General features: G+C 36.1%; 1 protein-coding gene across 4 annotated transcripts in view; it reads right to left on the reverse strand.

Annotated features, from left to right (window-relative positions):
• The window catches only part of LOC149799841 (cohesin subunit SA-1-like), a 161,918-nt gene that overhangs the window by 68,112 nt on the left and 69,266 nt on the right, over nt 1-24,540 (reverse strand). For 3 of the 4 annotated variants that reach the window (XM_089959258.1, XM_089959256.1, XM_089959259.1), the window contains exons 20-23: nt 23,562-23,642; nt 16,310-16,402; nt 10,594-10,789; nt 1,194-1,327 (exon numbers count right to left, since the gene is read on the reverse strand). In XM_089959258.1, the coding sequence (XP_089815384.1) occupies nt 1,194-1,327; nt 10,594-10,789; nt 16,310-16,402; nt 23,562-23,642 (504 nt within the window). The remainder of the gene's footprint in view (nt 1-1,193; nt 1,328-10,593; nt 10,790-16,309; nt 16,403-23,561; nt 23,643-24,540) is intronic. The other variant, XM_089959257.1, reaches the window with a different exon arrangement.

Below are 24,540 nucleotides of genomic sequence, written 5' to 3' on the forward strand. Positions count from 1 at the left end.
AGATCACTGTCACGGTGAACATATTGGATATAAGATTGCTACCATTTCTATTTAGGACAAACTAGACATTAAAAAAAGTTTTTGGGTGACAGCACATTGCTGATATGACCAGGCATCAAGGGGAAGTAGTAATAACAAGAGTTTCAAAACCATTCATACAGGAGAAGCAGTGTGATAGCAAGAATTTCAAGAAGGCCACTTTGGTACCCATACTGAATGACTGAAATGGCACCATTTTTATTTACAACCCGGAAATCATAACAGTCTTTTAGTTGAAAAGGCAATGTTAACATCACTATCCACATTGGAGAAGTAGAATAACAAGATTTTAAACTGGATGTATAAGGACATAACAGACAACGTAAATCTTCTGATGAAAACCCCATGGTAATGTGACTTTTTCTGCAGGAGGAATTACAATACCACAAGTTTCAAGATGGCAACCATAATGAATGTCAGATTTGCAACATTTTCCTTTAGGACTAACCAGACATCATAATTTCTTTCAGTAAAACCCTCAAGTCGATATGATCTTTCATTCAGAAGGAGTAGTGATAACACGAGTTTCAAGATGGCCATCAGATCAGAACCATTTTCATTAGGTACCAACTTAATAGACTATGAAGTCTTTTCATGAAAACCTATATCTGATTTTCCATTCAGATGGAGTAGTGATAACAAGATTTATAAAATGGCTGTAGTGGTGATCATTAAGGATGTCAGATCAGCACCATTTTCATTTAGGACTAACTAAACAACTAGACATCTTTGAAGTCTTTCAGTCAAAACCCCATGAAGATGTGACCATCCACTCAGCAGTAACAATGTCAAGACGGCCACTATGGTGGCCATACTGGTCGTCATTTATGACCAACTTGACAGCAGGATGCACTGGTGATAAGTTTTATGGCAATCGTCTAAAACGTTTAGAAGCAGCAATAATAAAATTGTGCAAACAGGATAAACAACAGACCCTCTCACAAGCTCTCGTCGTCTATAACCAGTAGAGCTAAACTGCACATCCACAAACATTTTTATCCGGAATAGTCTGGATAAACATCCAATGGTCAACATTTTACATCTGTTGTTGTTGTTATGGTTTAACGACATTTTTCAGCACATGATAGGCTATACATGGCGGCCAGTATTAATGTTTACATCTGTAAATTTTCATAATATATAACATGACATACCTTCATATAATGTTTGAACATAGGAGCTGCAACTTTGATAGGGACAATGTTGTATACAATCAGTTTACAAAAGCATGCCAAGAAATTCCTTCTCTTGTGCAATTCCTCTATCTTGACATTCTCATCTGCATCATCTGCAATGCAGAAAATTATGATAAACATTAAAGTACATCCTTTAAAACTTCAAAGCAACTGAGTCATTTTACAGGCTAACTCATAACAATGTATATGGGTAGGGGGGGCAAAAACATTTGCTGCATAAGACAGTCTAAGCACTAAACAGACTTCTTTATTAGGCATAAAACATGTGCGTTTCCTATTTCACTGGTTTTAAAATTAGGGCTGTAATTTGTTTATATGTGTAATAGGCTAAACTGGCTGAATTAGATGCACAAATTTGGAGATTTTTTGGGGTTAAATTTTATTTTAAAATTTCAACATTATATATATAATAATGATTAGTATATAAAATGTTCTAAGCAATTCAAGTACTGGGCTAAACTGACTCAATTAGATGAACAAATACATTTTGGGTTTGTTTGTATTTTTTCCCCAGGAGAAAAAAGTGCTAGGATTGGCAACAAAAAAAGAAACAAGGACGGTTGGCCAACAGGAAACACACATTCTTTTTGGCCTTAGAATCAGAGGAAAAGTTCTGAACAATTAAAATAGGAAAACTTAAATCATTTTTTCAAGACAACTGTCCCTAATAAGAGTCTTCAACCAGGCTGACACATAATCCTTCTGTCCTGCTCCAAATAAAAATAATAATCTGAATAGAAACTGGAACCAATGGTAAAGTTTCCAAAAATCTGAAATTCAACAATCTCTTATAGCATGCCGCAAAACATGCACACCAGCTTGTAACATGTTGGCAAACACAGATTCCATTTATCTTATTCTTATTTTGTTATCATTAAAATATCACAAACAAAATTGGTCAAATAAAACTCCATATACTGCTCATTTTGTTGATATCAGCTGTCTCAGCATGGAATTTGGAACCTTCATCATGAAATTTCTGAATATGAATGACAAATCATATATTCTGTAAGATTGTCCTGAGCCAAATTATGCTTACTCTGTTGCTATGCTGGGAACTGTTAAGAATTTAGTGGTACTTTGACACAATGACACAAGCTCATTAAAATTACAAACTGCCTCCAGTCAATAACAGTATTTGATGGTGCTGTTATTACAGTGACACATGGGTGCAGATCAGCATTTATTTTTCAAATCACACTGTAGAAAATTCCCAAGTCTTTAACCTTGACTAACTTACATATTTTTTAATGCAGTGTAACATGTTGTTGTAGGGTTTAACACCATTTTTCAGCACAAGATAGGCTATACATGGCAGCCAGTATTAATGGTGGAGGAAGAACCCAGGAAAACCCCCGGAAAGAACCACCAACCCACAAGAAGCTACTGGCAGGCTTTCTCACATACCCACATCATCCGAATCTGTGACTCGAACCCACGTAGACAGAGGTGAGATGGCAGTGATCCGTAACGGAGAGCACTTTAGACCACTTGGGGCCTCGCAGTGTAACATCAAAAAATAATTTGCAAATTCTAATAAAGTATATATATTTCTATTTTTTCTTCTTTCTTTTTGTTCTGTATTTTTTAGAGGTTTTTAAAAACTAGCTGTAATCTGGGACATTTCAAATAGCATATGCCATCTGTTTAGCAAAACAAACAACATGAAGCTGTACTTGATTTAAGTAAATGCAGATTAGCACAAAGTTTCTATTTCCATGCTCACTTGAGCATTCTTAAACAATAATTATGACAACTAATCACTGTAACATGTTTACTGTGTAGAACATGCCACAGTTGCAGTTAGTGTCCTGTAAAAAGGATATTCTGCTCAGACTGACCTAACTAGAGATACACATTCTATAATAGTTTTAATCCTATAAAGCAATCATATTTTTAATTTATTTCATCTTTCCATTATTATTTACAAAAGGAAAATCAAAACTTGATTAAAGTTAAATCAAAGACTTCTAATTTATTCTTAGGGATAAAAGCGAACTTTATTTTTTTGACCTGGTCACAGCTGTATTTTTGCACAAGCTATCTCCAGTAACCAACCTCAATGTGTGTGCCAGTACATTGATGGTCTCCACCACTCTTCTTTGAATGCTATGTTTTGAAATGAAAAGTCTAATCTGTTTAGGCTCGATCTTAAGGTAAATAAGTTCGCAATGGGTGTTCTGCAGTTTTAAAGCTGCATCAACATTCACAATTTACCATTCTGTCTTCAAAACTAGTTTTTTGTTTAGGATTGCAATAATCACAAATCCTTCATTATGCATCACTGCTGGAAAGAAAAATTCAACCCTCTGTTATCAGAATTTTGCATCAACATTTGGTAATGCCTTTTATCTAAAAAAATTATTCTTCCCCTCAGGTGGAAACGTTATTATCTACGCTAATACATATGAAGGACCCTATTAACCCTAAAACGCAGAAACAGAATTTACATCATCTTGCATTAGAGCTAGGAGATATTCATTACAGTTGGAATATATCATAATTATTATCTGAACCATATTAATTGTGGCAGATGTGGGAAAGGGAAACTTGCACACAGAAACAGAATTCAGAAGAAACTTGATCACTGGGTGGTATTTCCTATCTAATATGTAATGTGACTGGTTCTCCTATTCCTTCATGTATGTGTGAAAAAGCAGTGTGAGATATGCCTATCTCATAAGAGTACTAATTACCTGAAACTGACATATGTCTATGAACAACACAATGTCAATTTTGTTTTTGGCATATCTGCAGTCTGTCTACTATTACGAATTATTTTACAAGGAATGAGAGAGAGAGAGAGAGAGAGAGAGAGAGAGAGAAAGAAAAAAAACTGTTCTAGTGCAAAATGGTTAAAACCCATGTCATACTTTTTAGTGCAGGAACATGACTGATCCATGTTCCTGCCTCCAAAATCTGACCCTCAGATGGGAGTTATTATTCCACACAAACTAAGACTGACACCTTACCCTAAGTGAAATTTGTACTCTAAACCCTTTGCGACAATAACAAAATGAGGACAGAGATGATTAAATGGAACACCTGATCATATAAGTACAATGGAAGAAATAAAGAAGCGAAAGTATTCAGAAATTATATAATCATATAACTTTTATACTTTTATCTCAAATATTAAATTAAAATTAAGTTTTCAACAATTTGCTATTGAATGATTTGTAACAATGATGGGATTAATCTCTCTTTTCAATATTGTTTTCATTTATTTTTCTTCTTCTGACCACAGGATCAACATGCAAAACAATATGATGTCACCACTGACTTATTGCTCATGTCACTATTTTACTTACTGCTGTTGGGCACTCTCAACAAGAAATCTTTCTAGCTCATGTAGACAGAAGAGAAAAAAAATATGCATAAGCATTTTTTAAGACAAGAAATTTAAATTCCCAAGTCCATCATATTTGGGAATCATTCATTGTTAGAAAGTACATGCCTTTAAGAACATGTTAATGAAATGCCCTGCCACCAATGAAAACAATTACCAAACCACTCCCTTTTCTCCATGCAAATCCTAATAACCATTCTATTGGAACTTTCTTGGTAAAAGGACAAATCCAGCACACAGAATTCTCCTTATATGGCAAAACTCTCGACACACATTTTAAGATGTGTTCACTAAGTATACCTTCTCCAGAGCTGGAGGGGGGGGGGGGGGGGGGAGAAGTATTGTGTGCAACATTTGTTTCTTTACTGAGAAACTTCCATTAGTGAGTGTAGAAGGTCACATCAACCTACTTTCAGTTAAAATGGTGCCATTTTCACAAGAATTAATCCAATTTAAAGTTAGCATGAACCCAGAACAAACTGTGCACAAGTCAAACTGCAAACTTTAGTTCAACTAAAATGTGAAATATATATGTGAAGGCGACCTAGTTTTGTCAAAGGGTGTTAAAGAGATGCATTCACAAACAATGGTGCATGACCTTACAGCCTGAAAGGAACTTACCTAAATGCAAACCTTCACGACTTGAGACAAACAATGGTTACCACTAATCTATGTCCTATTTAGAGCACTGCAAGGCACAGGTTTTACATGATTATTTAAGAACCACATACACCATCTGAATGTAGAATTTTAATCAGTATGGATGGAATTTCAATTAACTTCTTAGTTCTTCTTCAAATTAAGACTGAAATTATCTTGCAAATGACAATCTTGTCACACAGCATATTTGTTTGAGGCAGGGCCAGTAATCAAGTTCTGCAGAACCCCGCATCTCACCTGTATCCATATGCTTATCAGAATAACCACATTTTCTTACTTTCAAAAACTTAACACAAAATTTTTACACTGATGATGACAATTCCATTGCTGGAAAAGTGACTGTATCTCACTCTGCTGCTGCAGTTGACACAAAAATAAAAACCTTACAAAATGGTCAAGTTGCACTTCCTGCCAAAAATCACTTTTCTGGAATTTCCTTGAAACAGAAAATCTGCTTCCTTCCCTCGAGTTTCTCTTGATTGACCCCAATTTGTAAGTTTTCAGTGTCCAAGAAACTAAAATTTCTAAAATATTTTGCACCATGTTGAAAGATGTAAATCCCTGAAGACAGGGAGAGTGAAATTTTTGTGTGTGTATGTTTTGAATCAAAAATATACCATTTTCAGCCCATGTTTTCAATGCTAAAAAATAATGACATTTGTTAGAAGTCACAAACTTAACAACAAAGAAAATAATTCTAAACAAACTTATGAGAAAATATACGGCTAGGGTTGGCCTGAAACATTTTTTGTTTCTATATTTACAATGTAGCTACTAAATCAAACTCCTTGAAGCCTGTACATCAATTACTTTTGATATATTTTATGCAAATGCTGCCACTTCCAAAGGAAGAAAAAAATACACATCAGAACAGCAGTGTGTCAATGTTAGTCCAGCTGTTAGAACTACAGGGTATGATTACCTCACAAACACTCTGACTGTTATACTGTTTTTTCTTCACTGGTAGATATAAGTGTGACTGCCAACAACCATTAAAGCATCAATGCACAAAATCCAAGAAATATTACTACCTATTGTCAAGTGTCTACAGTCCTAGCACAACCATTAATGGTTTGTTGGATATTTAGCAGGTTGTATACTGGTCATGTCTGAGCCTCTCTCCTTCTCTCTCACTCTCTTTCTGCCCCTCTCCCTCTCTCTCATGAATGAATTGTTAAGAAGAAAAAGCTTACAATTAAAAACACAAGTAACATCATTTACCTAAGCAGAAAATATCTTCATTCAACCAATTAAGAATAGGATTTTAAAAAATTCAAATATCAGGCCTTCTTTGTAAGGGGTAAGTTAAGATTTAGATACAGTATCAACAATACAACTTTAGGAGGAGTGGTTATCTTAGTCCCAACATGGTTTATGTGGGACAGATACAGTATGAATACAACTTTAGGAGGAGTTGTTATCTTAGTCCCAACATGGCTAATGTGGGACAGATACAGTATGAACAATACAACTTTAGGAGGAGTTGTTATCTTAGTCCCAACATGGTTTATGTAGGACAGATACAGTATGAACAATACAACTTTCGGAGGAGTTGTTATCTTAGTCCCAACATGGTTTATGTAGGACAGATACAGTATGAACAATAAAACTTTAGGAGGAGTTGTTATCTTAGTCCCAACATAGTTATGTGGGACAGATACAGTATGAACAATACAACTTTAGGAGGAGTTGTTATCTTAGTCCCAATATGGTTTATGTGGGACAGATACAGAATGAATACAACTTTAGGAGGAGTGGTTATCTTAGCCCCAACATGGTTTATGTGGGACAGATTCAGAAGATTTTCAGGATGTAATTAAACGGTATTAGGAATAAAAGTTTATGCATACCGTATTGTCAATGTATCCTTTTTAAAAAATATGCATTTTCAAATTTGAAACAAGTTCTTAATGCAACTGATATAAATTTCTTTTATTCTGCCTATGATCAATGTAAATACTAATACCATACAAAAACACACACACAAACACAATAAATCATGATTTTCAAACATTTTCCCACAACATACTATGGTTGATAATCTAAAACGGTCTTTTATTGGCAGTGTACACCATTTTCATCTCTCTAATCCAATCAACAGTATAAAAATAAATTAGCTGTTTCTTAATGAAAATTCAAACAGATCTAATTGTGTCCAAAAACAGCATCAATGATCATTACTTTGATCATCTGTAAAGTAAGTGCACCAAAAAATTAGGACAACAGAACACTGGCATAGACAGTATTAAGTGAATGGAAATACATACCAAAATTTTATTCAAACAAAATTTTTAAGATGTAGCCAAATAATTTCAAACATCCATGTCAATAGTCTGTGCTACAAAAGTTCCTATGCTAGATAAGAGTCATGAGTAAACTTCATCTGGCCAGAACCCAATCTACTGATTTGCTGTTGGCATTAAGTTCATTTTGGAATTATTTTGTTTAAAATCAGAGAACAATGATGCTAAACTACCCAATAAAATAATGAAGATGAATTCAGGCCATGGATACACAAGGAACCCATTCACAAGGACATCAGATTTGTGCAACCTACTTAAAGAATCTTATCTTTTACCTGTAGCAACATCACTACAACAAGAGTTACATGAAGGGAATGAGGTTAAACCAGCTAGAATGACATTCCAGAATCCGAAGCCAGTATGTTTCTTCATTTTAACTGCTCAGTGTTGAAACCATCTTTGAATTTCTGAAGCCATAAGATTTTCATAACTGCCATTTGAGCAACCATATTGAATGCAGGATCAGTACCATATTTATTTAGGACCAACAAGATATTCCTGCAACTCTTTTGGTGAAAAATCTCTATGCCAATATGAGCATCCATCTAAGAGAAGCAGCAGTAAGATGTTCAAGATGGCAATATTTGAGGTCAGTTTGGCATAATTATAATCAAGGACCAACTAGACCCCATAAGAAGTCTTCTGGTGAAACTCCTATAAATATGACCATCCATTTAGGAGTAGCATTAACAAAATTGTCAAAATAGCTGTATTTTGATGATGCTACAGCATTCCATTTTATTTTGCTTGTGGGCTTCTGATACCACCCCTGGTAAATACAACAGGCTAATGAAGAACTTCCTACACAGACATGATCATCAGAATACTCTGCACAATGTCCAACATCACATTCAGCTGCTTCAGTTTCAACCAATCAAAACTGTCAAAACAAATTCTTGCCTGACCAATAAGTTGGAAGATTACAAATGTTATTTGATGCCCAAGATACCTTTTCACCTTCTGGTGAATTCTTTCTTCTGCTTTATTTTGTTTTACTCAGCTAAGATCGCTAAAAAACTTGACAGTATACTTATTAATAGAAAATTGAAATGTTGTTCCACTGTGACTACCAAAACCAGACTTTAATTTAACTGGAATAAGTGTTTTAATAGCCTTTGTCCACTGGAACAGCATATATGTTGAACACTGCAATACTGTAATCAAATTATGTGGCCAGTTTGCAGACGACAAGTTAAAGATGATTTGGTATGGTATGTTATGGCACAGCAACACAAGGAGGCTATTTAGTGCCGAGGCGTAAAGTGCCTTGCACAAGGATACAACACCATGGTTGCTGACTCAGCTGTTCCAATGGTAGGATTCAAACCCAAACCATTTTGGTCACAAGTCTGGCATACTAACCACCAAGCTATCAGGTTCAAGAATGGCAGATTATGGGAACCTTTACGGTACATATTCATATCTGCACTTTCTACTCTCTTTCTTGTTCAAATTACATCCTTCAAGACAAAACAGTGTTAGTCCAGATGTAAAATCTCAATCTGAGTAACAAATTTGAGAAATCTAGCAAAATTTGGGCAAAAATGATGTCTGAAAGGTCATTGTTCCAATAAAAGCCAGTGTACTTAAAATTAATTTCAACTGTCTTTTCAATATTGTTCAATACCTTGTAACCACCAGTATATACGCACTACTGCAAAGAATTATATCATGGTCATATGAACATTCAGATTCAAATACAAGAATATACAATTCATAGAATAACTATCTACAATGAAATATATCTGAAGTAATCCTACATTAGTCACAAGATGGTCTACTACATAAATAGTGACTTTCAAGAGATCATGCGATATATTTTCAGAAGGACATGGCAGTTGTATTCCAAATGTGTCTAGTTTTGATCCAAGTATTTTAACCCCTGTGCCTAGTGTTGATCCAAGTATTTTAACCCCTGTGCCTAGTGTTGATCCAAGTATTTTAACCCATGTGCCTAGTGTTGATCCAAGTATTTTAACCCCTGTGCCTAGTGTTGATCCAAGTATTTTAACCCCTGTGCCTAGTGTTGATCCAAGTATTTTAACCCATGTGCCTAGTGTTGATCCAAGTATTTTAACCCCTGTGCCTAGTGTTGATCCAAGTATTTTAACCCCTGTGCCTAGTGCTGATCCAAGTATTTTAACCCATGTGCCTAGTGTTGATCCAAATATTTTAACCCCTGTGCCTAGTGTTGATTCAAATATTTTAACCCCTGTGCCTAGTGTTGATCCAAGTATTTTAACCCATGTGCCTAGTGTTGCTCCAAGTATTTTAACCCATGTGCCTAGTGTTGATCCAAGTATTTTAACCCCTCTGCCTAGTGCTGATCCAAGTATTTTAACCCCTGTGCCTAGTGCTGATCCAAGTATTTTAACCCCTGTGCTTAGTGTTGATCCCCTCCTAGTACCTCCACCCCTGTGCATTCTGTCGATCCCCCTCCAAACACCAGTGCCAACCACTGATCCCCCTCCTAGAACCTCTACCCCAGATGCCTAATATTGGTCACCCTCCAAGAACCTCTTCCACTGCACCTATTGTTGATATCCTCCAAGTACCTCGACCCCTGCAACTATTGTAGATCCCCTTAAAGTAGCTCTAGCCCAATGCATATTGTTGATCTCCCTCCAATACCTCTACACTGTACCTATTGTTGACCCCCCCTCCTCCGAGTACTTCTACCTCAAAACCTATTGCTGATCTCTAACTTGTGACACTGACCATGTCAATATGCACAAATCACTCAAAATCCTCTCTGTTTCATATAAAGTCCAGTCACATGGCCAGATGCCACTATCATTATAGGATCATAAGCAAACTAGACACATGATCAGACAATACAAATACAGTACAACTGAAGAAACTTGGTTCAATATGCATGGGCATCACTACAAATGCAGGACAATGAAAAACAAAAATCCCCCATTAAAGCAGAAGCTCAAGATCATTTGATAACATTATGACTTCTATGTCTCACTATAAAGACAATTAATGCAGGTGAGATGGGCAACAAAAAAAAAATTCGCAGGCGAGAAAAAAATGCATGTACACTTGGGCCTTGCTGTTGCCCTTAGGGAATTCCTAGACCGTTTACCATCCTCATCCTCAACGAAGACTTTATCCATCAGGAAGCTACTCAGCTGATTCTGAAGGCTTTTCTCAGGCTCATAAACAAGTGGCTTCAGGGTGGCATTTTCTAGGTTACGGCTGAACACCACCAAAGAATCACATATTGTTACAAAAGCCTAAAGAAAGAAAAGGAAATTGTTAAATGGCAGTTTAAAGAGATTTTCTGAATGGCCCTGCATTTGGTAAAGGACATGGTTCACACAATCCCAAAGAGCTGTTTTGCAAGGACTTGACAAAATCTGTCAAGGATTTCCACAAGTTTATGAGGACTATGGGGGGGGGGGGGTAATTTGGTGTATCACTATGAAAAAAGATATTAAAAAGTAGGAGAAAAGGTCATTAATCAGTGCACAACATAGGCAAAGGGAATATACTCTGTCTGGTTACTCCCAATGTCAGGCATCCACCCAAATTTATCCAATTTATTATTTCTGTTAAAGTGATATAATTTATTTAGTTTTAATTTCTTGTATTCCCTCAAAAAATTCAAAGAGACGGGGTAAATTTTCAAGAATTTTTCAAGCGTTAAAGGATCTTTTTTTAAAAATGTTAAAGAGTTTTCAAGGAAACCCCTCAAATACAAGGATGTATGAACCATGAAGAAATTAAGGGTGCTGTGAAACAGTGTCTGTATGCATGCATCTTTATGTAACACAGCACAACTCTATCAACATTTTTCATAGACTTACCGTCTAAACATGCATGGAAATGGTTTGAAGATGTGAACAATGGCTCAGCAATATTCTTCAAACCCTACAGGGATCAGGAAGCAAAATAAAACGGGCAGCACTTCTGCAGATTTAATTAGCATTGTTTCATTAGGGCTAACTTACTTATAAGATAATTGGTAATGTACCATACAAAATTCATCATTTACTCTAATGATACTGTAATAAAGTTTAAAAATGAAGATGACAAAAAGGTTGGCCCTTAAATAGCATCTCTGTCAGACCAACAAATAAAGCATCAGGGTAAAGCTGTACTAATTAATCGGCCATATGCATAATCGGCCAATTATTAGAACAATCGGTATAATCCCTATCGGCAGAAATAATTGGTGCTAATGTAAACAAATTTCCAAAGTATAAATTCAACCATTGCATTCAACCATGCAATTACTTGAATTTTAAATCAGATTTAAATAATGGAAGTTAAGGAATAAAACTTGATTTGGGGGTTAACTGAAAGACATTATATTCTTAAAAGTAAATACTTTTTAACACACTTGCTGTAAACTACTGCTGATTGTCTGCACACAACAAATTATCAATACCATTCATGCACTCATCCCAATCACAGCAGCCAACCAGCCAATGAGGCCTCATGTTGCTGTTGAACTTCCAGCATACACATCAGGAGATAGCTAGGCAGATTAGATAGCTAGCGACATTTCCAACTGCTACGAAACTATGACTCCCTATAGTTAATCTGTTCTTTAGCCAGTCCTACAATGCTGCTAATCAACGAACAGCAGTCGCACACTGAAGCTGGTGAAAGCTGACATACGAATATTATGTAGCATTGATATTGGCATGCCAGCACCAACAATTTTACTCCTGGATACCCCAAGCTGCTGAGCTGCTTCGCAACATGGTGCGTGCATCCATCCAGCTACGTGGACAACTTAGTAGTAACTTACTTGATTTAAAATATTGTCTCGAGAGTGCAAATTGATTTGTTTATTAATATTGACTAGCGATTTTGCACTATTAAATATACTACCAAGTGTATGCATGTCGAACTCGAAACACTCAAGTTTAGCCTGGAATTACTTCAAAGTATATGCAGTCGACGAGTCCAAAGCAAACTGCATACCTTGCAAAGCATGCATTTCCAGAGGTGGAAAGGATTCTAAAAACTGTATGACGTCAAATCTTGTCCAGCACCTGTGCTGCAAGCACATCGTCGAACATGGTCTGTTTCTGGCAGATAAAAAAGTAGATGTGCAACCATTTCCCGTTGTTGAAGATATTGGATTTTGACATCTGATGGCCACGGCACAACCATGCTATAAAATTCTAAATCAAAAGTACTTTTCCACATCTTTGATACCTGACATGTATAAGGTGATACAAAGCAAGGTGCATGATTTAGTTTCTGCCCAATCTGACCTTAGTTTGACCTCTGATGCATGGTCAGACCCATCCATCGGCGTAGCCTTGTTGAGTCTTAATGCACACTGGATGATGGAAGGCTTTCAGCAGAAAATGGTCATTTTAGCAGCAAGGCCTCTCGATGAATCACACACAGGAGAACATTTGGCGAGCAAACTGGACAAATTATGTGAGAAATATAAATTCCCAAAACTCATATTCATGTTCTTCTGCATGACGGAGGTGCAAACATGGTTAAAGCAATGCGTCTGGCTGAACTCAACAGCATCAGCTGTTTTGCACACACGCTTTAGCTCGTTGTCAGTGATGGTATTCAGTCGCAACGAGCTGTCAAAGATGATTTGGCAATCTTGCAATCCATAGTCAGCAAGTTTCAGCACTCCATCCTGGAACAGCAGCAGCTCGAACAGCAGCAGGAAAAATTTGGCATTGCCCATAAGAAACTCATCCAGGATGTCCAGACATGCTAAAATTCTACATACAATATGTTGGTTTCGTTATATAAACAAAAACAAGTCTTGTGGCTTATGCTACTCTCTATGACCTAACTAGCCTAATAGCCCAACAGTGGGTCTTGATTAACAATATTGTGGACAAGTTAGGCCCATTCGCGGACATTACCAAGAAGTAACTGATAGCCAAACATCCATATTCGTCATTCTTCCTATGCTGAAAATGCTCAGAATGTTGCCTGCTAGAGAGCATGAAGTGAGTCAAGGTATTCAGACAATGTGCCGTGATATTTTGACGTCAGTGAACACGTGCTTTGCTGACGTTTCCAGCAACAAGAAGCTTGTCTTGGTCACCATCTTGGATCCACAATTCAAACATCACCTATTCAGTGAAGAATTATTTGTGACCAGATCCAAAGACTGGCTTACAGCAGAATGCATCATAGTTGCATCAGCTACAAGCATGAGGAACCCCCCAACCAAAAAAGTCTGAAACTGAAACTGAAACAAATGCCACTGGACCATCAACATCGCACCTATGGGATTTGTTTTCTGCGGCCTGTGACGAACCTGTCCATACCATCATCGAAACAACCCATGTGGATGATGCTGTTGACACCATGCTTGAGTTGTATTTGGCCAGCCCTATGTTGCCACCCAAAGAAGACATACAGCTGGCGGAACACTCATGTTTCAGTTCCCCATACTTGGCCAAATTAGCTAGATGCTATTTGTCTGCACTAGCTTCAAGTGTTCCGAGTGAGAAGCTGTTTAGTGGCGCAGGCCAGATTTTTTCGGATCAACATGATCGTTACTTGGCGAGGAGAGAAATGTTACTGTTGCTTAAATACAATCTACCTCAACTAAGCTTTCAGCATTAGCTGCAGCCAGTGTACACTGACATCTAACTTTAGTCTTAAAGCATGCATATCATTTTAATTATTATTGAGCAATTGTTATCATTTATTGAAATCTAATAATGGCAACCTACATCACTGAACGTAAAGTTAAAAGACTAGCTTAATACATTTTCATTCATTTATATCTTGAATTGGCAAACCATAAATTTTATCAGAATTAGTTTTAAAGTTATTTCAAGTTTTATGTTTGTGTGAGCGTTGTTTTCTATAAACAGCAATGTACTTGCTATCCAGTTTCTGCTTGTTTTTGTATAGAAGTTCAAATTCACTTGTCGCATAAACCTTGTTATAACTCACGGCAAAATACCTGCTTGCATTACACTAATAGGTTTATGATTTTGAACCAGTCATTGTTACAAAACAAATAATAATGAAATAATCAGTCTCATAATCGGTATCGGTAATTTTAAGAATTGGCTATATGTGGTATCAGCATAATTGGCAAAAAGTAACATTGATACAGCTTTACATCAAGGCCACTTACCTCTTCAAAGATTTGTTCTCCACTATTTAAGATCTGTTTTCATGCACTCTGAAGACATGTTCTAAATTAAAAACATGAAGGTCCTAAAAGATGGCAAGGGTACTGGATGGGTCTTCTACAGGAAGCAAAACATTTGAGGATGCAAGGAAATTCATCATGATACAAAGCTACCAGATAAAGAAAGTAAAATGACTTTTCATATGCAGGAGCAAATTCACTGAATTTTTGGCATTGCTACAATGGTGCAGTCAACAAAAGTATACAATGATGAAATTTGGCTGTGATCTTTGTGACAGAGCTGCAGAGTATGATCTCTAACATGCATACTGGTACCTTCTATGACTATGAAACTATCACTGACATCATTCTCTGGATTGACAGCTAATGTTTCAATCTACGACACAGGTGAAGACGAAGTTACAGGAAATTACTCCATCTCCTATTTAGTGATAACAATTCCCTGAATACTAAATCAGAGTCTGACAAGAAACAGAGTATGGAATATTTCTCTTCAGCCATGTTGTTTTTTTTTGTCTCGCACATAGTTGTGGTTGTTATAATTGTGGGTTTAACTCAATTTTTCAGCACAGGATAGACTATACTTGGCAGCAAGCAAACTGGTGGAGGAAGAACCCAGAAAATCGGTTCCCACAAATGGTATCAAGACAGATGGTGTACTTGCACCTGAAGCTTAATGTGAATGGTCAATCTTCATGGCAGTGACAAGTTCACCTACTTTGGCAGTACACATCAATGACAATTCCAAAGCCAGAATTACCTATTTTGGCAGTACACATCAATAACAATTCCAAAGCCATAATTACTACTTTGGCAGTACACTTCAATGACAATTCCAAAGCCAGAATTGCCAAAGCAAAGTATGGCCTTTGGCCAACTACGCACAAATGTCTGAGTGCAGAAACATCAATCTACAAACAAAATTGAAGGTCTACAACGACAGTGCTGATGACACTGCTGTGTGCATATGAACCATAAAGTGTATAGACAAAATGTCAATAAGCTGAACCATTCTTACATTGAGAACAATGACAAGGTAGCAGGACAATGTCCCAAACACCGAGTTTCTCACACAGGCAGGCATTGCCCCAAACACCGATGTTCTCACACAGGCATGCATTGCACCAAGCACTGAGGTTTTCACACAGGCAAGCATTCCCCCAAACACAAAGATTTTCACACAGGCAGGCATTGCCACAAACACCGATGTTCTCACACAGGCAGGCATTGCACCAAGCACCGAGGTTCTCACACAGGCAGGCATTCCCCCAAACACAGAGGTTCTCACACAGGCAGGCATTCCCCCAAATATGCACATTCTGCTGACAAAAACACAAATGAGTGGTGGAGGCCATGTCACCAGGATGGCACATAAGTGACTACCAAAAACAACTATCTAAAATGAACTGATGAATGGAAGTCAAAAGAAAAAAAATCATCCAGTCATCTCTTAAACACTTTAACACTGACCTGGAGAAAATACTAGAATTCACAGTGTGTGGCAGACAGTGTATGACATTGATACAAAAATAAATATGTAGAACCATAAAGGTATACAGAGACAAAGAAACAAAAAGATATTTCACGGCAGAAGTAATGATAAAGTAAATTTCAAATGACTAAAATTAGGAATATAAGATCAACCTACCTCTTCACTTATTTTATCTTGGTTGTGGTACAGGAGCTGTTGACAGGATGCAAAAAGATCTTTCTGGTAGTGTTTGAGTCGCAACATATCATCCTGTAATTATGGAGAAGATTCATTATTGATTTCTAAACATTCAATTAAAATTAACAATTATCTTTCAATGAGGCTTTACTGGACTATTCAGAGTAAATTTGGTCTATCCAAGAGGCTTTAGTGGACTTTTTTATATATAGCAAATTTGGTCTTTCCATTAAAGTTCTAACTGCTATTTTCTGTCAAGGTGCAACAATGGCATCTTGATGATGGGTCTACAATACTGAAGTTCAAAATATTGATTGAGAAAATATGACTACTAAATTTCTTCTAATGCAAATAGCACTACTTCTACTGAGCTTGGTTTAAAAATCAGTTCCATCTATCTTGTATATTTCTTGTTAAAAATTGACAAAGCATCTGCAACAATTATCAAACTCCACAAAATTGTTCACTGATATTCTAAAACTTTAACAAGTTCCTTTGGGCTTGAAAACTTGAGACTTTTTCACCCACATATATTTAACCCTGTACAAGCCATTTTAAAGAAGACAAGAAATCATAATTTTCCTTTTACGTATGTAATTCTCCACAGATTTTAATCCGACTGTCATGTTTATAAATTAAATATTGTAAGCGGGTAGTAATTTTATTGCATGGAAGATACCACAATTCCGTAAATTGCTGAGTTTTTCTGAGTTTTGATGAGACAACAGATCACGTGGTACCGTGACGCAATACTAGCCAGTCCTCGAATACAAACATAAACATTGGCGAGCAAGGCAGACAGGAGGAGACCAAATTTGGGTTGCACATTCAAAACTTGAATCTGCAGTCTGATATAATAGTTTATGTACTGTACTGGTCAGTGCTAGAAGAAAATTTTTAGGCACAGGCCCCGGGCTGGTGACTTAAATAAACTCAAGCCCTGACTGAAATTCCACAAGCCCAGACAGTACATACCTGTCAACTCTCAAGCTGGGAGAAAAACCTCCCGATTTTGGGGGTATTTCCTCATCTACATCCCGATCTCGTCTCTAAATTTTTCGCAGCAAAGTCCCGATTATTACATTATGCCTGTCAATTTTCATTTGTCAGAAGAAAAAAAACCCAACCCCAAACCATTTATAAATAGATATAACATATTCAACCCACAGTCTAAACTGCCAAACTGCAGACATCATAGTGATATGACTGAAAAAATTTTAAAGCTACGTTAAAAATTCAAATCACACGCACACACGTCTAAATCCGGCACTGGACGAAATAATTAATATTACACAACAGTTTTTTTTCTTTTTTTCTTCTTCAGTAAATAGAACGTGAAAATTAAACATTATTCAAGTAAATTTCAGATGTTTTTAAACAACTACAACAGTACTATAGTATAAAAAAATTAAAAGAATAAAATTGTCACCAATTAGCTTAAATGAATGATCACTGTGAAATTTTCTCTGCAAACAAAATCGCATCTCCATTTCCGCCAAAGAAACTCGGCCAGTTAAGACCTGACATTCCTCTACCATATAAAGTTTAATTACCATGATTAAATTACAAGGAATAAAACAAAATATACCATGCAGTATATGTGGCCCTAAAGAACTTATTCTGAATAAATATTTTGTTCAGCAAACTGTTACATGCATTAAGATTTAAACCTGAAGTCCATGGCATCGTAAGTAACAACAAAATAGGCATCATTTATTTTGGCAATCAATTGCGGGTGCTTACACATGCACACACTGTCGAACATGGTTTCTTTGAAGTATGTCTGAAGGGCAGTCCTTTTCACAAGATCAATGCAAGAATAAGGAGTCTGTTCATTAGTCACACCGGCTTTATTGTTTGCGTACTTAAATTAAAACTTTAGCTATTTTGCAATTTAGCCAGAGCTGACCAGAATAGGCAAAATGGGCTTGTCCTGGGGGAATAATAAGGCGTATCACATGGAGAAAAGGTATGGCCCATGGGCGCTCGCACATTGGGGCAAGGGGTTGGGGGTTGGGTCAATAGTGTATCCCCCCACCCCAGTTTCTATTGTCAGCCATTTAATGTGAAACTAACCTCTTTTCTTTTAATCGCTGCTATTTAAACTGCCCAAGGAATAGTTTTATATCAGTTCCAATCATTACAGATTACCGTTTATACATACTACATGTATACAATGATTTTTTTTTTTAAATTTGCAATTTTTATAAGATTACTGAAAATTGTGTTTTCTCGAAACACAACAGGTTTAGAATATTATTTTTGGCAAAGCCTCCATTTGATTAAAATCAAATCTAAATTTCACCTTGGACAGTAGTGATTTGATTTAGATTGTGCCGTGTTAAGGCATGTATGTCAACGTCTTGAAAATACATTTACTCATTTCACCAGCGCGATCAAAGTTTCCTCAGGCAAACAATTTTTGTTTCAACAAGCCTGAAGGGCACCTCACTTTGAATACAGGATGGGCGGGAACTAAAACCAGAGGGGCCCAGGGTGTCGGGCTATCAGATTTATTTTTTAGCACTGCTGGTGTAGATAAAAGATCTGTGAATTGATTGCTGCATTTTGTGGTCACTTACTCAGCCTTCTGCCTATTTTCGTAACTCGCATGTTTAACACTTTGCTCAGGATTTAAAATAGTCAACGTTATGTCTGGAACAGCGCCAACTTTTAGTCTAGGCCTAGCATTTGCGTATCCTTGAGCTACCATTTTTTCAGAATCCCTCTCATAACAGTCCTTTGAGAAATGTAACGAGCACATAGTGCTATATGATGTTGCTTTGAAATCGACTCGTTTGTAATAATGTATCCATTCTTTCATTATGCCTTTATCTTTCGGAAAAGAAAAAAAATGTTGTCCACAGGCTTTTCTTAATGTTCTATTACACCCATAAGCGACGCAAAATGGTATTGTCTTTTACTCTGGCAACTCCCACTTGGGAGTTGCTACTATGATGTCACATCCCGAAAGTAACCGAATAGGCGTGGAAATTTTGCATACGAGGTCACGGAAATTCAGCTCCTAGAATATAGGCCAATATTTTAATATTGGCATTACGGTCGCAGATGATACTTCAGAATAAGGTTTTCTGCTATAGTACTTTTATTATTATTATTTCCATTGGTTTCTGGTCTCCTTTAAGGGTTCCTTAATATCAAACTGTACATATGCTGAAGGCATGTAGTAATAGTATTAATACCAATTTTCTACTCTAAATTTTCCACAAATTGTGTCACCTATTCTTCAATACTCATAGTAAAGTTACCTGCAGCCATATAGCCAAGCCTGTCCTAAAGGCCAGTGGCAAATTTCCTATATAAATTTCCTCTATGTAACAGTAACATGATTTCAGCCATCAGTGGAAGCAGTCATTGTCATGTATCTACAGGGAATGCTCAGTCAATCCAAATTAAATTTTATTTCATGAGGAAGGCATTTTTAGATAAAGAAATATATTGTGAATCGATTGGCAAACATGTCTTATCTCCCTTTTACTATGTACATGAATTATGCTGACATGGCAACTCAAAGGTGTCAATACATAAAATTTGAAAGCAAGGCAGTTTTTGTCATTAGGGAAAAGCAGTTGCATTGTTACATTAGAAATGAAAGTCACAAGGTATAGTCCAATATCTTCGTGTCTGCCTGCCTGTAAATTAAAACTATCTCTGAAGAAAAAGGTTTATCTGTGACAAGAGATGCAAATTACATCCTTTTTTTTTTGGGTTAAATCATTCAATGCTTAAAACCTGTTTGTAAATGTTCGTGGTAAAAAGAATAACCATATAAGACTTCTTTTAAATTCCTGTTCATCACAGGCTTCTCAAATAAGCCGACTGTTTTTTCATATTTTCATCACTGGAAGCTACACAACAGGATAATCCAGATATTTGTAAAGTGTTAACAGTTGTTTCCAAGCTTAAATATAAGCCTATTTAAAGACAGTGATAATTTCATTCAAAGGTTGGATTAAAACAGCAAGGTCAATGCTGGGTTTCTACACAAATCTGCTTTGTTTTTGTGTTTTTTTTATACTTTCCATGACTTGTCCATTACAAATTTCTAATTTTCCAGAACTAAACACTTTGATGTTTCAGAAGTGCAAATCCCAGCATGACTTTGCATGGCATTCAATTTTTCCTTAACTTTTAAGTAAGGTGTAATGAATTAAGTCATTTTGTGTGCAGGGTTTTGCATGAAAAATATGGGCAACTTAAAACATATGGGCTACTAATGTAAAAGTTAGACTGGTTACCCGATTAACTCTTAATGAACATGATATGTAACCTGGAACTGGATCACCCCAGGAAAAGCCAGTTTTTGGATCTGATCGTAACGATATTTTCCATGACTTTAACACCACAGACTCACAAGCCCAGATGTTCAACCTTTTACTATTTTCCATGACTTTAACACCACAGACTCACAAGCCCAGATGTTCAACTTTTTTACTATTTTCCATGACTTTAACACCACAGACTCACAAGCCCAGATGTTCAACCTTTAACCATTTTCCATGACTTTAACACCACTGACTCATAAGCAAGATTTCCAATTTGACCATTTTCCATGACTTTAACACCACTGACTCACAAGCCAAGATTTCCAATTTCTGACCATTTTCCATGACTTTTCCATTACTTTCCAGGACATTATTTTTTCCATGTTTTTTCTGACAAATTTTTCTCCAGAATTTTCCATGACCACAGGACCCCTGTCAATGGATCACGAGAATTCTATTTTTAGATTTGGGTATATGTAGATCTGAAAGGTTTCTATAGAGGGTTTCAGGGTTGCAACGTAGTTACTGATCATAGCGCCTAAAATTACCCCCCTTAGCTCCAATATGCATGCCCAAAAAAATTTCCAGTTCCGGATAGTTCACCATTCTACACTTGGTTAGTGAAACATAAAGTCAACATAGGAAGGAATCTTAGCTGTACTACAGATCATTATGGTTAAACCAATGAATCAATTATATATGTCAAACATCTATCGTTCATACTAGGAAAATAATTATAGACATTAAATCAGATAATTAGATTCAGTGTCCATACTTACATTATATCAGATAATTAAATAATATTAACTTTCCATACTTAAATGATTTCAAATAATTAAATTAAATACACTGTCCATACCTGATAATATTGATTCATTATCCACAATTTCAGATACATTTGTAGGAACATTTCACTCTGCTCTCCTATTTTAAAAATTTATTGCACATTTTTGGTTATATAACTTTAACGAAAACAATCTCAACAATTTGCATTTTTCATGTGTTGATATATCCTTCTTTCGCAAGGCTAATAGTTTGTTTATAACAAGAGTTAAAAAGTTATAACCCAAGTTCAATAAGAAAATTATAGCACCAATTCGACAGGTCAGCTGATTTGTAATACTCAATATTTTAAACCAGAATTATTTTTTTAAATGGAACACAGTATTTTAATGTATTCAGAGGAACTTAACAAAGCAATAATTACATTAGCTATCATAACGATAAATGAGTGCAATTAATGCAGATGGAATATTTATTCATATTTGGGTGTAAATATCATACAATATACAGATTAAATAACAAGCCCAATGACGTTTTTTTTGTTTTTGATTTTCTTTTTGACTTTTGAAACATCAAGTATCGGACGGTACATGCAATAACTTTCTGCAAGATTTTTCTTTGCTTATGCTGACACATAATAACTCAAATCTGCTGGGGTCTTTATACAACATTTCTGATTGCCACAAGCAAATTCATCTAGAACAGCCTTCTTAAAATTAGTTTAATTCTGTTTAACTTTCCTTACATCAAATATCTAAGTTTTAAAAATCCAATTTTTTCACAGATTCCATCATATTACTTTGGTTCGCCTTTTAAATCAAAATTGATCCACATGACCAGATGTAAAATTGCAAACAGTATGATTTAAAAAAAAGAATGCTTGTAAGACATACTCTACAAGTCAATAATAAATGAATACTCACAAATATTCATATCTGTTGTCTTTTTTTATCAGTCACTCTTTCTAACTTAGCATCATTTTCTACTCGTCTTTAACCAGAAGTATGTTTATGTAATATATGTATGCGAACACACATTCGAGGACATTCATACCCATGTACCAGATGAAATGAGACAGACATAAAGACAGACAGGCAGATAGGTGAGAGCCACAAATGTCTTATACATGCATAGTGAGTCTAACGTCGATATTTCTCCAAACTGTATACTCTAAAATTTCCAACCATTCAAGGAAATAAAATTAAAATAATCATCAAAAAGACTTGATGTGTGCCTGTCTGTTCAAGTGTGGTTGACATTTGCGCATTTTGAAAAAACTCAAGTTATTTCATGAAAAATATAATGAACATTAATAGAAAAGCCAAGGAAATAAAAATTAAAATAATCATCAAGGAGACTCGTACGTGCGCCTGTCTGTATATAATATAATGAACAGTAATAGAAAAGCAACAGTCTAAGTCAATAATAAAAGAACCTTAAGAAATTAGAACTTTTTTCTCGTCATTCAACCTCCATTAACTGCTATGATTGAAGCTGTACAAAATAAACATATTTTCATTATTCTTCAAGCGAGATAAATTGCAAGAATTTTACGCAGTGATACACTTTCGCACAATCAAATAATACAGACTAGTAATGGAAAGATAATGAAGTTCTGAAATAGGCAGATAATATTTATTTAAAAGCTGAGAGCAGCGCAAGTTAGTAAAAAAAAAGATGAAAAAAAGGATCAAATATTGATCGAATTTCGTTTTAAGATAGTGAGGTATCGATCCTGCTTGCATAATGTGAGCAGTCTATCACATTTTCTTGATCTACATCTGCCATCTTAATTGATTGAACTATCCGGAAGTGAGTTGCACCGATATGCCCTCTGGTGTTTTCAAGGGGAGATACTGTGAAACCCCCATACTCAAGTCATATCTTGGTCACTTTTTTGCATACACTAATGACAACAAAACTGAAATACATGAGCCCAAGAAGCAAAATTGCTTCTTTCTGTAGTGGCATGCAATTCAAGCTGGAACAACAAAAAAAAATTCTTTGCACAATTGAATATTCACTATCAACCTTTCCTCTTAACATCTGATCTCAGCATCAAAGAGTATGTCATCAGGAGCACTGTGGCTTTCAGAACACATAAAATGCTGTGACTTGCCAAATCATAATTTTTGTTTATCCTTTTCTTTGTTCCAACTTACCTTATCTGGGTTGTGTTCATCCAATTTCTGCATATGCCAAAGAAGGGCCATGTAACAGCTGCCAATAGCTTTACATACAATCTGAAGAAAAGAATAAGAAACCTTTAGCAATCTCTTGGTGAGTACCCCCATGTCAATATGACATTCAGGAAATAAAGTGACAACATGAAGGTCATCACGACAGATATACTGTATGTACGATTTTACCATTTTCATTTATGAGAAACCAGGTAGCAGAACAAGTCTACTGGTCAAAACCCCATGCTGAAAGTGCCATTCATTTGAAAGGAATAGAGACAATATTTTCTAGATGAGAACCTTGGCGCTGATATTGAAGGACAGTTTGCATCATTTTCATTTTGTACCAACTCTGATAAAAACTTTCTAATTAAGTTGTCTTAGGGTTTAATGCCAATTTCTCTGCACAAGATAGGCTATATATGGCGACTAGTATAATTGGTGGAGGAAGAATTCTGGAAAACCCCAGCAAGAACCACAGTCCCACAGAAAGCTGCAGGCAAGCTTTCTCACGTAACCACATTTGTGGAGTCCGAGGACTTGAACTCACACAGATGTGAGATGGCAGTGATCAGTAAAGGCAAGCGCATTAGACCACTTGGCCACCCTGACAGCCATATTTCTATTTAAGATTTTCAAGACTGTCACCAAGATTATGGCCATATTTGACACAAGGTCAGCACAACTTTAATGCTGGACCAACGTCTTAAATCGTCTTCTGGTGAAAACTCCATGCTGATATGACTTTCCATATTGGAGGATTCACAATAAGATTTTGCCAGATTGCATCTGTGGTGGACTTACTGGATAACAGGAGCATACTATATCCATCAAAAACAAACTAGACATCACAAGTCTTGTGGTGAAAACATGACCAACTAGGCAGAAGTAGTAAAGACAAGATTTTCAAGACAGCCATTGTGGTGGCCATATTGGAAGTCAGATTGGCACCTTTTCATTT

Source organism: Sinohyriopsis cumingii, chromosome 5 (assembly GCF_028554795.1).
Source record: "Sinohyriopsis cumingii isolate HCF-2022 chromosome 5, ASM2855479v2, whole genome shotgun sequence".
Classification (NCBI taxonomy): Eukaryota; Metazoa; Mollusca; class Bivalvia; order Unionida; family Unionidae; genus Sinohyriopsis; species Sinohyriopsis cumingii.